At 44.2% G+C, this 14070-nt stretch overlaps 1 protein-coding gene across 1 annotated transcript in view; it reads right to left on the bottom strand.

Moving 5' to 3' along the window:
- Window positions 1–4109, bottom strand: part of UBR5 (ubiquitin protein ligase E3 component n-recognin 5) — a 186528-nt gene extending 182419 nt beyond the window's left edge. Inside the window, exon 1 of the mRNA XM_042783640.1 lies at window positions 4048–4109. Within this exon, the coding sequence (XP_042639574.1) occupies window positions 4048–4109 (62 nt within the window). The remainder of the gene's footprint in view (window positions 1–4047) is intronic.
- Between the last annotated feature and the right edge of the window lie 9961 nt (window positions 4110–14070).

Here is a 14070-nt window from a genome sequence, read left to right as displayed (position 1 = left end):
ACTTAACACAATGGAAAGAGCACTGGAGTTAAAAAAAAATTTTAAAAAAAGCCCAAAAACCCATCAGGTGGACACCTCATTTGCTAGTGGCTCACTTCATCAGTTTGTCAATTCCCTGAGCCCATTTCTTCATCTGAATAGTGAGAAGACTGTGGTCTACATGACTTCTTAGGCACTGCCAGCACTCCCCAACTCAACATGCAGAGAATCATATTCTTGGTATTATTTTGCTATTTCTCTGAAACAACATGTTAGGCAGGAACACAAGAACTAACTCAAAAAATTTGCTAAAAAGAAAATCAAAATGTCGCAAAAGTGTTTGAACACTGTAGGGTTTCAAGTCAATCAATGAATATTTACTAAGGGCCCACCCACTCTGGCCAGGAATTTGTAATCTCCTGGGGGAGCCACAACGTGGACAGATGAACACCCTAGACTCTTAATTTCCCTTCTCTTTGCCCTAATCTCCCCCACTTGTACTTCTCAACTTCATTCATTATTGGTCTCCTACGGCGTAGTGCCTAATGCACTTGACTGCTAACCAGAAGACTGGCAGTTTAAACCCACCAGCCACTCCTAGGAAGGAAGCCTGGGCGATCTACTTGTGTAGTGATGTTGTTGTTGTTGTTATGTGCCGTCGAGTCGGCCCCGACTCATAGCGACCCCTCCTTGGGTTTCCGAGGCAGTATCACTACGGAAGTAGGATTGCCCAACCTTCCTTCCGAGGAGTGGCTGGTGGGTTTGAACCGCCAGCCGTCTGGTTAGCAGGCAAGTGTCTTAGCCACTATGCTACCAGAGCTCCTTAGTGATACTGCCTTGGAAACCCAAGGAGGGGTCGCTATGAGTCAGTCAGGTCTGACTGGATGACAAATAACAACAGAGCCAATAATTAGGTAAAGATTTTTAACCCACTGTGTGCAGACTCTCACAAAATTAACTACTTTGGGAACACAAATTAAGAAAAAATTATCAGATACAACTTTTTTGTTTATGCTGGATGTATTTTAGATATCAGATTATTACACTGAACAAAATACTTGACTTTTAGCAGACTTTTAGCAGAGTGTAGGTAATTTAATTAAAGAAAGCTTATTTGGAGAAGAACACATTCCGTTTTGAGGCCCAATAGTTTTCTTTAACTGAGCAATTATTTGTAGTACTTTAACTGCCTGCTCAATCTTAGTGCTTTTCCTATAAAGAATTAAGTCTATTTATACATTTTGTCACTCCAAACTATCAGTTATCATTTCATTTATGACTATCATAAAAGTCACATTTATCATATAAAAATCAAGCTATAGATGTGGCAGTCTGCTTCTGTTAAGATTTACAGCCTTAAAAACCCTATGGGGCAGTTGTAATCTGCCCTACAGGGTCCCTTTGAGTTGGAACGGATTTGACAGCAATGGGTTTGGTTTTATCATTTTTTTTTAATCCAAAACTATTGGTTATTATTTCGTTTGTGACTATCATAAAAGACACAATTCTCATATAAAAAGCAAGTTATAGAAACACACACTTTTCTATCACCAAAACTTAATAAGCCTTGATTAAGTTTTTATATGAAGATGAACATATTCTAGGCAGCTTATTCTGGAACATTAAAAGGGTTCAGAAAAACCAATCATTGTTGGAAATATTTTTCTCAAGCAAGAGGTTGATCTGCACAACTTTGCCACCAGCATGCAAAACAGAACATTTCCTTTGAAACAGAGACATAGAACAGCTCCTATCACAAGTCTACTACTTCAAAACAGGCTGCATCACTGTCTCAAATACTGCTCTTAACAAAACAAATCTTGACAGACAAGACACTTTTACAGCTACTCGATATAACTGGAGGTGCCTAAATTTTTACCTACAGCACTTTTCTGTGTTTTCAAGTATCTGCCACAATGATTCACACATTTTTTAATGAAAATTAAATCTGCTTGTCTTTTTCCTTATTTCACGAAGGGAAAACTCAAGATGATCTTAAATATTCTTAATATTGTCTACTGACACTACAGGAATCAAAACCAAAGCTGATTACTTGTTTATACCAGGGATGGAAAAAAAAGAAAAGATAGCTGTTTAAAAAAAAAAAAAAGAAGATGAAGCATGTAAATTTTCAGGCTAGTTGAAGCAAAAGCAATGTTCAAAATTGAACCAGGTGTCCATCACAAGTATAAAGTAGGTTTTGGCATGCACAGTCAACTGAGTAAGCTAATCAGGATTCTTGATACATGAATTTAGGATTAATATAGAAAACCTGTCCAGTTCTCTCCTCCCTGGTGCAATTTTTCTAAGTTACACTGCAAGTTACAGTGCAACTAACTTAGTTCTATGAATGACAGCAGAGCTATGCTAACTACTAGCCAGGATCTAAAGACTATGTCTCCCAAATTTACAAATAATCCTATGTTAAACTCTTAAAAAGATCACTAATGAAATAAAATCAAAGTAAGGATCACATAACAAAATGTTAAAATAGTTATTTCAGTATTTGAAGGAACTATGTGACAACTCGAAATAGTTAACATTATCAAAAAGGACTCCAAAAGTTTCACAAACCTGTTAAATACAATATGGCTACAACAAAGATTAGACAAATCCAAACCCAATGCTAGAAACTAACCTGCCAGCTTTGTGGATTTAAAAGCCGACCTGAGGCGGTAATATACTCCGAGAGAGGCCAGTATCTTAGCTGCAAGTTAGGCCTCTTCCTCCCTCCAGGAAGCGCATGACACAGGGTGTCATGCAACTTATAACTTATGTCACCGGGTCACTTAGCAAAAATTACATTTCACTTCTGAACTTGGGACCAGATGGCCTTTTACTCTCAGAAGAAACATAGAATAGCAGTACTGGGGGAGAGGGAGGCTTAAATGATACTGTAAACATTTAGTCCATCATTAGATTTGAGTCCTAGAATCTAAGACATGCTTTAATGGAGGCCTTCTTCAATCTTCTCTGAGTCTGTTTTGCAACAGTAAAGGAACTTTTCCTGCTTTATCTCAGTTCCCTGTGAGCCTGCGGCCCTGCAATTGCAATTCAATATCCTAAACTGGCAGGGAACGATGGAGGAGGGAAGTGGAGAAATCCACGCCAACAGCCTTCTTATGAAAGACAAAAAAAAAAAAAAAACATAATTCCTCCTCCGCCCATAGCAAACGCAAACCCATCCTAGAAATGTACAGCGTGTTAAGAAAAGCAGCATTGCGAACTGCAAACGTAAGAGTTTTCCTTTGACTCTACGCAAGGTTTTCAGCTGTCAAATTACAACTCAGGAAAACACTATCATTAGAATAAAAAGAGGAACAAAAAAAGCTCGCACCACAGGGGCTGGGAGGATGAGCCGCCAGCACCGCTTCGGGAGAGGGAGAGCAAATGGAATCCGCTCCCCGACGCCCGCCAGAATTCATCCCCTTCTCCGGGCAGGCAAGCCTCACTGCAGGGGCTCAAATTTAATAATAACAATAATCATGGCGCTTCCTCCCTCCCTCGCCGCCTCGCCCCCCCGCGATCTGCCGGGAATCGGCTTCTCCCCCCGGGATCTCCCGGGACTGGAAGCTCCCGTCCAGCCCACTGGACCTAGCTCCCGGGGACCCGGGCAAGCCAGCCCAGCCCAGCCCAGCTCCGGGCCCCTCGCCGCGCTTCACCTCTTCCCTCTCTTTTTACCTCCACCATCCCCCATCCGCATTGTCTGTCTCAATTCAACTTTGACTAATATGGATTCCTCGGGCCTGGGCCGGGCGGTAATTACAGCCCGCCCCCCCCCCCCGAGAACCAGAGCTCCGCATCTCCGCCGAGTTCTTCGCGGCCGTTCAGGGCGGGGGCTGCAGCGTGCTCTCCCGTCTACACCGCGGCCCCCGTCTACACCGCCTGCCCCCCGTACCTCCCGGGACGAGAAGTTTGCCCCCAGAAGGGGCCTCGCCAGGGACAGGGAGGACCCCCCCAGGGCGAGTGGCCGGCGGGTAAACACCGGCGCCCGCCCAGGCGCGGCCCCGTGGGGGAGGGGAGGGAACCCCTCCCCCCGCCCGCCAGCCCGCCCGCCGGCCCTTTTACCTGTCATTGAGCTGGTCCTCAGTGCCCGGCAACGGGTGAACCACGAAATGGATGGACGTCATGCTGCTTCCTTCTCGTCCTCCTCCCGAGGACGGCCCCCTCCCGCGCTCACCCACCCCCCGAAACCCCTTCCCCTCCCCAAAACCCACAGCCGCCGCCGCCTCCCAGATCTCAAATGGAGGGAAGCAAATGCGCAGGGGCCCCGCCGCCTCCCTGCCAGGCGTGTGTTCGCCGCCCGGCGACCCGGCGGGGCGGGCAGGAGGGCGGATCAACAAGCCACCCGCTACCCCGGCGACAGCGCCAAGGGGTGCGAGGCCCGCGGCCGGGATCCGAGGCGCCGCCGCCGCCGCCAGCGGCAGCCGGGCGTCGAGAGAGGGGCGACTGGGGACGGGGAGAGGGGCAGGCTGCGGGGTCGGTGTGGTCCCGGCGGCGGACGGGGTCCGGACTCGGGGAGGTGGGGAAGGTGCTGAGTCCGCACCGCGCGTCACTGGCAAGAAGCCGCCGCCGCCAGCACCGCCGCCGCCATCTTCACTTCTGCCCCAGTTTCTCCGTCTCGCAGGCTCCGCTCCGGAGCGGCGGGGGAGGGGCAAACGGGAGGAGGAGGAGGAGGGAGGAGACCGGCGGGTGGGAGCACGGCTGCGAAGGGGCGGGGCTCCGGGAAACGGACGGTAAGGCCTTTTCGATTGGGCGGCTCACCGTTGTCGGGCCACGACGCTGTAAGGCGCGTGCGGATTGGGCCGGTCGGCTCCCGAGCCCAGCCCCCGTAGGGGGTGGGATGTCTCGGGAGTGAGTGTTCCGGAGAGCACGTGTTAGCGAAGGAGGAGGCGGAGGGGCGAGCCCGCCGGGGTGGGTAGGGAGTTCGGGAGGGAGGGTAAGTGTGTCCCCGAGGAGGTGGGAAGGGAAGGGGGCTCTTGCGTTCTTCCTCCTTGATTTCCCTGCGGCAAGTCTAATTATTTTTGCGGACCCTTAGGGTTGTTCTGTTGTTGTTTCTCCTCCATCCGCAGTTGTACTTAAAGTGGAAGTGTAGTATCAAATAAGGGGCAAGAAATAAACAGCCTTTTATTGGAGAAGTAAGGTAGTTATGTAAGAGCCTTACCAGAAGGTGATGGTAGGATCATGGAGCTGACTTTGCAGTTACTTCTCTTACAACCCTAGTCTCCTTAGTGTCTCCTACCACCACCACCAGTATATATCCGCACAGAGACAAAATGTGGACATTTCAAATAATTTAGTGATTTAAATGATCCATGCTTATTTTTTATTACTTTAAAGTGAAAGATAATATAAATCTGTTCTACAAAGGGTTTCTTAAACTTATTATCAGTGGGATCATAACTGGAAATATTTGATGAATTTGCTTTTTTCTGAAGAACTAGATTAGAGCTTTCTTCCCTGAGTACTGTGAGGAGGGCTGAAACTTAAAAGAGGGAGCAGCTGCAAGGCACAAACAAAATATAAAGCTTGTTACACGGGAGCTCTGGTAGCATAGTGCCTAAGGCATTTGACTACCAACCAGAAGGCTGGTGGTTCAAACCCACCAGCCACTCGTGGGAAGGGAGGTTGGGCAATCTACTTCCGTAGTGATACTGCCTGGGAAACCCAGGGAGGACTCACTATGAGTCAGGTCCGACTCGATGGCAGTGGGTTTTTTTTGTTTTGTTTTGTCTTTATACAGTCTATGTGGGTGTTCATTAAATGAGAAGTCCTATAAAATGTTATTAAGGATAAATAGCACTTTTCCTCTGTTAATGCATTTTACACACATGCCCACACCCTTTTGATTCCGAAATTTCTTTAAGCAAAATATATGAAAATTTATTTCTAAATCAGAATAGACTAGAAACCCCTTGGGACAGAGAAGAGAACACTTTTATAGGTCCCCTGCTCCAACACTGACCCAGATTAGTTCAGACTAAAAAGTGATTTCAAGGCCACAATGTGAGCCATAGGGAGAAAGGGTGGCCCAATGGAGACTGCTGGTTTTAGAAATAGACCTGGATTTTCATGCTGGTTAACTACTTAACTAATTTTGTGACCTTGAGTTAAGTTATTCAATCCATTGTAGTTTTTTTTCTTTTCATTTGTAAAATATGTGTTTTCTTTAATATACTAATAGGGCTGTACCAAGACGTGATGCCATATTCCAACACCTAAACTGCCTCGGAAACCCAAGGAGGGGTTGCTATGAGTTGGGTCTGACTCAGCACATAACAACAACAACAACAAAGCAGTTCAAGGAGCTCTAGTGGTGTAGTGCCTAAGGCACTTGACTGCTAACCAGAAGACTGGCAGTTCAAACCCACCAGCCACTCCTCAGAAGGAAGGTTGAGCAATGTACTTCTGTAGTGATACTGCCTCGGAAACCCAAGGAGGGGTTGCTACGAGTCAAGTCTGACTTGACTGACTTGACTCATAACAACAACAACAACAAAGCAGTTCATATAACACACAGTAAGCTCAGCAAATAAAAGCTTTTATAAGTGGAGTGCTCGCTGTATACCATTTTATACACCTTTTGCGTATATCAAATCACATTACTGGGGTAAATGGTATTATCCCCATTAGAAGGATGACAATACCAGGAGCCAGACACGTTCAGTAACTTGCCTGTGATCATATAGATGGTAGGTGCTAAAGCTGAGACTTTTACCAAGGTCTTCTGACTCTGACTCCATTGCTCTTCCTGCTGTACCACAGCGGCCACTGAGTAGTTAAAAATTAAGAAGAAGCAGACTATTCAAAGCCAGTTGAAAAAAGATGTAATATGATAAATGCGATGAAATTATTATGGAAGTTAAAGGAGGAAGTGATTCCAGCCAAGAGAATTAAGAAAAATCATTTCAGCTGAGCCTTCGAGAACATTTTGGGCAAATAGAATATCTGGCTTAAACTCAATCCTTTCACATTTGTCCCTGAACCAACTCCATACTCCATGCTCACACCTTGCCTTGTTTCTCCTTTCTCCAAATCTCTGCTTCATTTTCATCTTTTCATCTTGCCTCCAGTCTCCTTCTACCTTGATTCACCCACTCCTACATCTCTGGTATAGTGGTTGAAGAATTTGGCTGCTAACCAAAAGTTCAGTGGTTTGAACCCGTCAGCCACTCTATGGAAGAAAGATGAAGCAGTCTGCTTCTGTAAAGGTTTACAGCCTTGGAAGTCCAGTGGGGTCGCTGTGAGTCAGAATTTACTCAATTACAGTGATTTTTTTTTTTTTTAAGTATGACTCCACTGCTTGTATAGTGGTTAAAGCACCCAGCTGTGAACCAAAAGGTCAGCAGTTCAAACCCACCAGCTGCTCTACCAGAGAAAGATGTGGCAGTCCAACTCCATAAAAATTTACATCCTCAGAAAGCTTATGGGGAGCAGTGTTACTCTATCCTATAGAATTGCAATGAGTCAGAATCCACTCAATGGCAATGATTGCATCCCTAGACCTGTGGCTTTCTCACCTGATTAAAGATAAGTTTCTGCCCTCTTTGCAGCCGTACAGAGTGCCTACTTGGTCTTTGACTGACAACTGTCTTGGGATTGGTACCTTTTTTGGGTCCTAGGCTGGCATGTTTAGGACAGTCCTCTTCCAGAGCTCTGACACTTTGGCAGGTCACATTTTGAGCAGGGAAAAATGGAGTCATGGAGTTGTGAAAGCCAGTGGATGCATAGTGGGGTGTTAGGAGAGGTGGAGAGAGAGAAATGGAAATGAGCAACTCAAGAAAAGCAAAATCTCTTTGAGTGCAATGTTGTTGTTGTTAGGTGCCATCAAGTCGTTTCGACTCATAGCAACCCCATGCACAGCAGAACAAAACACTGCCCGATCCCGCACCAGCCACACAATCCCTGCTATACTTGAGCCCATCAACACAGCCACTGTGTCAATCCATCTCATTGAAGGCCTCCCCCTCTTTCGTCGACCCTCCACCCTACCAAGCATGACATCCTTCTCCAGGGAATGGTCCCTTCTTACAACATGACCAAAATAGGTGAGACGAAGTCTGGCCATTCTTGCTTCCAAGGAGCATTTCAGGTGCACTTCCTCCAGGACAGATCTGTTAGTTCTTTTAGCAGCAGTCCATGGTACTTTCAGCATTCTTCGCCAGCACCACAACTCAAAAGCATCAACTCTTCTTCGGTCTTCCTTATTCATTGTCCAGCTCTCACATGCATACAAGGCGATTGGAAATATCATGGCTTGTGTCAGGTGCACCTTAGTCCTCAAGGAGACATCCTTGCTCCTCAGCACTTGAAACAGTTCCTTCGCGGTTGACTTTCCCAATGCTACACATCATCTAATGTCCTGACTGCTGCTTCCATTGGCATCGATTGTAAAACCGAGCAACGTGAATTCCTTTACAACCTCAGTCTTCTCTCCATTTATTGTGATGCTGCTCATTGGTCCAGTTGTGAGGATTTTTGTGTTCTTTATATTGAGACGTAATCCATACTGCAGACTGTATTCTTCAGCCTTCATCAGTAAGTGCCTTAAGTCGTCATCACTTTCAGCAAGCAAAGTTGTATCGTCTGCGTATCTCAGGTTGTTAATGATTCTTCCTCCAATCCTGATACCACGTTTTTCTTCATATAGTCCAGCTTCTCGGATTATTTGCTCAGCATATAGATTGAATAAGTATGGGGAAAGGATACAACCCTGACGCACTCCCTTCTTGATTTTAAACCATATAGTTTCCCCTTGTTCCTTTGAACAACAGCCTCCTGGTCAAGGTACAGGTTCCTCATGAGTACAATCAAGTATTTGGGAATTCCCATTCTTCTCAATGTTATCCATAATTTGTCATGATCCACACAATCAAATGCCTTTGCATAGTCAATAAAACACAAGTAAACATCTTTCTGGTATTCTTTGCCTTAGGCCAAGATGCATCTGACAATAGCTATGATATCCCTTGTTTCACGTCCTCTTCTGAATCCAGCTTGCACCTCTGGAAGTTTTCTGTCAGTATACTGCTGCAACCATTTTTTAATTATCTTTAGTAAGATCTTATAAATTGAAGTGCAATACAAAGGTACAAAAGAAGGCTGGGGACTTCCTGGTCATTTGAATTAATCCTCCCTCTGAGAACAACTAGAAAAGTTGTAAAAAAATATTTCCTTAAATCTGCTAAAGATAGAGAGTTAACAAAGTAATGATGACTTCCCAAGCCAGAATCCAAGGGAAGAATGAGACCCAGGGAGGTGGGTCCTGTGTAAGGAGCCACTTTTTCCCCTAAAGATGAATGGCAATTACAGAGCATAGGCTGGAAAGCCAAGAGGCTGAATACTTGACAAACAGGGCTGAGACCACAGGGATTGATGTATAGGGCCTTTTATTTTATGCTGAGACCCTAAAGGGCTATACCCCCGAAATAAGCCATGTCTTAGATTTGGTTTCTCAAAAAGCAGACAAAGTTTTGGCCATGAGTGGTTTATTTGGGAGATGATTCCAGGAAGCAATGTATGGGAGTGGAGAGATGAGACAGGGCAGGGAGAAAAGCCAATAAAAGGTGTTCTAATGAGTGTTTTACCAATGTGGGCCTCTGGAACTCAATCCTCTGGAAACCATCTGAGAGCCTGGGTGAGGCACACCTCAGAACTGTCTCACTGAGAGGTCAGGAAGCTAGGATTTATGATCACATCCATCCCTCGGCAGTTTAGGATTGCTCCAGAGTAATTGATTCCATGACACTTCAAGCTTACCCTCAAGAAATTTTAAAAAATGATAGTGAAATAAAAACATTTTTTAAAAAGGGAAGAACAAAGTAAGAAAGTTTTAGCAGCCAATTCATATTAAAAGAAATACTGAGGAATATTCTTCATTCAGAAGGTAAATGATTCCCCGTTGTAAGTGAGCTCAAAGAGGCATAATGAAATTAAAACGGAAAACTTATAGGAATATTGACCAAATAAAATAATGGGATCTAAAATATAGAGAAACAAAAATACACAGGCCAAAACTAACAGAAGAAATAGAAAACCTATCTAGTCCTATAACTATTAAATCAAATCTGAATTAAACCTATCTAAGGAGCTTTGGTAGCGTAGTGCCTAAGGCTAACGGTTCAAACCCACCAGCCACTCCTGGGAAGGAAGGTTGGGCAATGTACTTCTATAGTGATATTGCCTCGGAAACCCAAGGAGGGGTCGCTTTGCATCGGGTCCAAATCGATGGCACATAACAACAACAGCAACGGAATAAACTCCAGGAAGAGATAAATTCACTACTGAATTCTACCAAACAGTTAAGAAAGCTATTAAGTCCATCTTAGATAAACTGTTCAGGGAAAAAAGAAAAAGTAAACACTGCCTACCTAGCTCATTTCATGAGACCAATAATCCTTGACATCAAAATCTGACAAGGACATTAGGAGAAAGGAAAATTACAGACAAATTTCATTTATGAATGAGCATAGATATAAAAATCTTGGACAAATATTAGCAAAACATTCAACAATATACACCCACTCCTCACTTAACATAGTTAGGTTCCAAAGACCAGGTCATTATGCACAATTGGTGCTATGCAACAGAGGGGGTCGTGCCCTATCTTCAGGGCCGGTGTACTCCCCAGTAGCTTGCTACCCTTCACATGCCTCTGGCACATCTTGAGATGCACATGGTGCAGTGTGCCCCCCTTTCCCACCACCACAACCGTCAGGGAGTTGGAGGTGGTAGCGGTGGTGGTGGTCAGGTGTTGCCCAGTGCCTGCCCTAGGCAGGGATCCTGCTCATTCTCTGACTGCCATCTTCTGCTGCCTGCTCTGAGCAGAGACCCCATTCATCCTTGGCCCTGCAGCCTCATGTGACCACCTCTTTCCCCTTTTCTGGCCTCCCCACATCAACCTCACCAACACCTTTGGACCCTCACCTAACCTCCCCCTGCCTACCCATGACCTTGTGTCATCTTGCCATTGCCCCATGCTCTCCATGGCCAGACCAAGATGTTCCAGACTAAGGGGAGAATGCCTCCAGCAACCATTTGGCCACCATCCCTCATGTGGTCTGATTGTCTCTGGAGCCTCTGTTATGTAGTTTGAGGTACCCCAGGCCCAGGAACAGCCCTGCATGAGGCCGGGACCATCAGAGGCACCACCTGGGAATTTTTTCTAAGTTGTTGTAAAAGCGAAATGTTAGATAACGACATGATAGTCAATAAGTGAGGAGTAGGTTTACTTACCATATTTGCAAAATAAAAGAGAAAAATCATCTCAAATAGAGGAAGAAAAAGCATGTTATAAAATTCTATATTCGTGAAGAAAATCTCTTAGCAAACTGTGGATAGGAAAGACTTCCTAAACTGGACAGAAAAGCTCTAATTCATAAATGAAAAGATCACTAAATTGACTCTATTATAAATGAGGGTTTCTGTTCATCTAAAAGACACCATTAAGAGGCTGAAAACAATAAGGCACAGAATGAAAGAAGATACTTACAATACATATTGTTGTTGAAGTTAGGTGCTATCAAGTAAATTTTGAACTCGTAGCAACCCCATGTGACAAAGTGGAACTCCCCTATAGGCTATAATCTTTACGGGAGCACATCTTTCTCCTGTGGACCCTCCCGGTGGGCTTGAACTGCCAGCCTTTCAGTTGGCAGCCAAATGCTGAACCATTGCACCACCAGTGCTCCTCACAATACATACTACTGCCCAAAAAATCATGTGCAGAATATACAAATAATTCCTAGAAATGAATAAGAAAAAGACAGAAAACCCATTTAAAAATAAATAAATAAATGGGTGTGGTAGTTAAAGTTGTGTGTCAACTTGGCTGGGCCTGGTTTTGAGTGGCTGGGTACAGTTATTCCCCATGAGGAGACTGGAATCAGTTCCATGGTGGAATTCACTGTGAGCCACTGAACAATTGCCTTTGGCATGTGGCCTGCTTTCAGTATATAAGGAGAAGTTTTGAGAAAGGTCTCCAGCTTTTTGGCACGTCTGGATCCTGCATTTGGCCACGTCTTCATCTAGTGGTCTGCCTAGTGCCTGCTGATTTTGAAATTGCTCCTGGACTTGAACCAGTGGCCTGCTGTGCCTGTTGATCTTGGGATTGTGCCATTCTACTTGCTGACCTTGGATTCAGCAGCTTCAGCAGCCAACACTTGCAGGAGTTATAAGAAGCCTCCAGCTCCAGTGGGCCTGGAATAAGAGGCAGAGCTGAAGCCTAAAGTTGAGGGGCCTTCAACCAGCTCCTAGAGCTTGCACTCTAAATTTGTACTTCTAGCCTCCTAAACTGTAAGAGACTAAATTCTTGTTTGTTAAAGCCATCCATTTGCAGTATTTCTGTTATGGGAGCATTAGAGAACCAAGATGATGGGCAAAAGACTAGAATAGACACATCACCAAAAGAGATATCCAGATAGCTAATAAACATATAAAAAGGTGCTCACCCTCATTAGTCATGAGGGAAAAACCAATTAAAACCACTATACATCCACCAGGATGGTTCCAATCAAACAAATTTACCATAGTAAGTGTTAGCAAGAAATGTATTTACAACTGGTGAGAGTTTAAATTGATTTAACCACTTTGGAAAACAGTTTGCTATGTTCTGCTGCAGTTGAAGATGCATGTGTCCAACAATTCCACTCCAAAGTATATACCAAATATAAGTGCATAGGGTTTGGGTTTGGTTATATAAAGACTTTATACGGATGATCGATAAGCACATGAAAAGATGCTCAACATAACATTCATTCCAAAAAAACCAAACCCATTGCTATTGAGTAATTTCCAACTCATAGTAATCCTATAGCACAGAGTAAAATTGCCCCATAGGATTTCCAAAGCTAAAATCTTTACAGAAGCACATTGCCACATCTTTCTCCCAGTGAGCAGCTAGTGGGTTTGAATGCAAGACTTTTCTTTTAATAGCCAAACACTTAACCACTGCACCACCAGGGCTTCTTATCATAGTCATTAAAAAAGAAATCATTGCTGTCAAGTGAATTTTGACTCATAGTTGTTGTTAGATGCCCTCGAGTTGGTTCCAACTCACTGCAATCCTTTGTACCACAGAATGAAAGACTGCCTAGTCCTGGGTCATCCTTACAATTGTTGCTGTGGTTGAGCCCATTGTTGCAGCCACTGTATGAGTTCACCTCACTGAGGGTTTTCCTCTTTACTGCTGACCTACTTTACCAGGCATGATGTTCTTCTTCAGAGACCGGTCCCTCCTGATAACATGGCCAAGATATGTGAGGCAAAGTCTCACTACCCTTGCGTCTAAGGAACATTCTGGCTACACTTCTTCTAAGACAGATTTGTTTATTCTTCTCCCAGTCCACGGTACAGTCAATAATCTTCACCAGTATCATAATTCAAATTCATCAATTCTTCGTCAGTCTTCCTTATTCATTGTCCATCTTTTTCATGCATTTGAGGTGATTGAAAATATGATGGCTTGGGTCAGGCACACCTTAGTCCTCAATGTGTCATCTTTGCTTTTTGACACTTTAAAGTGGTCTTTTGCAGCAGATTTGCCCAATGCAACATGCCATTTGATTTTTTTGACTCCTGCTTCCATAGGCATTGTTTATGGATCTAAGTAAAATAAAATCCTTGACAACTTCAATCTTTTCTCCATTTATCATTTTTGGTCCAGTTTTGTTGAGGTATAATGCATACTGAAGGGTATATAGGGTATATAGTCTTTGATAGTCATAAGTACTTCAAGTCCTGTTTGCTTTCAGCAAGCAAAGTTGTGACATCTCCATACTGCAGGTTGTTAATGAATATCCCACCAATCCTGATGCCATGTTCTTCTTTATATAGTCCAGCTTCTCAGATTTGCTCAGCATACAGATTGAATAAGTATGGTGAAGGGATATAACCCTGATGCACACCTTTCCTGATTTTAAACCATGCAGTATAGCCTTGCTGTATTCTGGTTAGTGGTCAGATGCCTGAGAAACTGTGCTACCAGAGCTCCTTGTGCTTATGATGCTGTTTGATAATTTCCGTATTCTGTTGGATCATCTTTCTTTTGAATGGACACAAATATGGATGTCTTCCAGTTGGTTGGCCAGGTAG

This window comes from Orycteropus afer, unplaced genomic scaffold (genome assembly GCF_000298275.1).
Source record: "Orycteropus afer afer isolate SDZICR_OR568_19922 unplaced genomic scaffold, OryAfe1.0 scaffold00021, whole genome shotgun sequence".
NCBI classification, from domain to species: Eukaryota; Metazoa; Chordata; class Mammalia; order Tubulidentata; family Orycteropodidae; genus Orycteropus; species Orycteropus afer.
The sequence above is the reverse complement of the archived record's forward strand: the minus strand, read 5'-3'. Positions and strand labels throughout refer to the sequence as shown.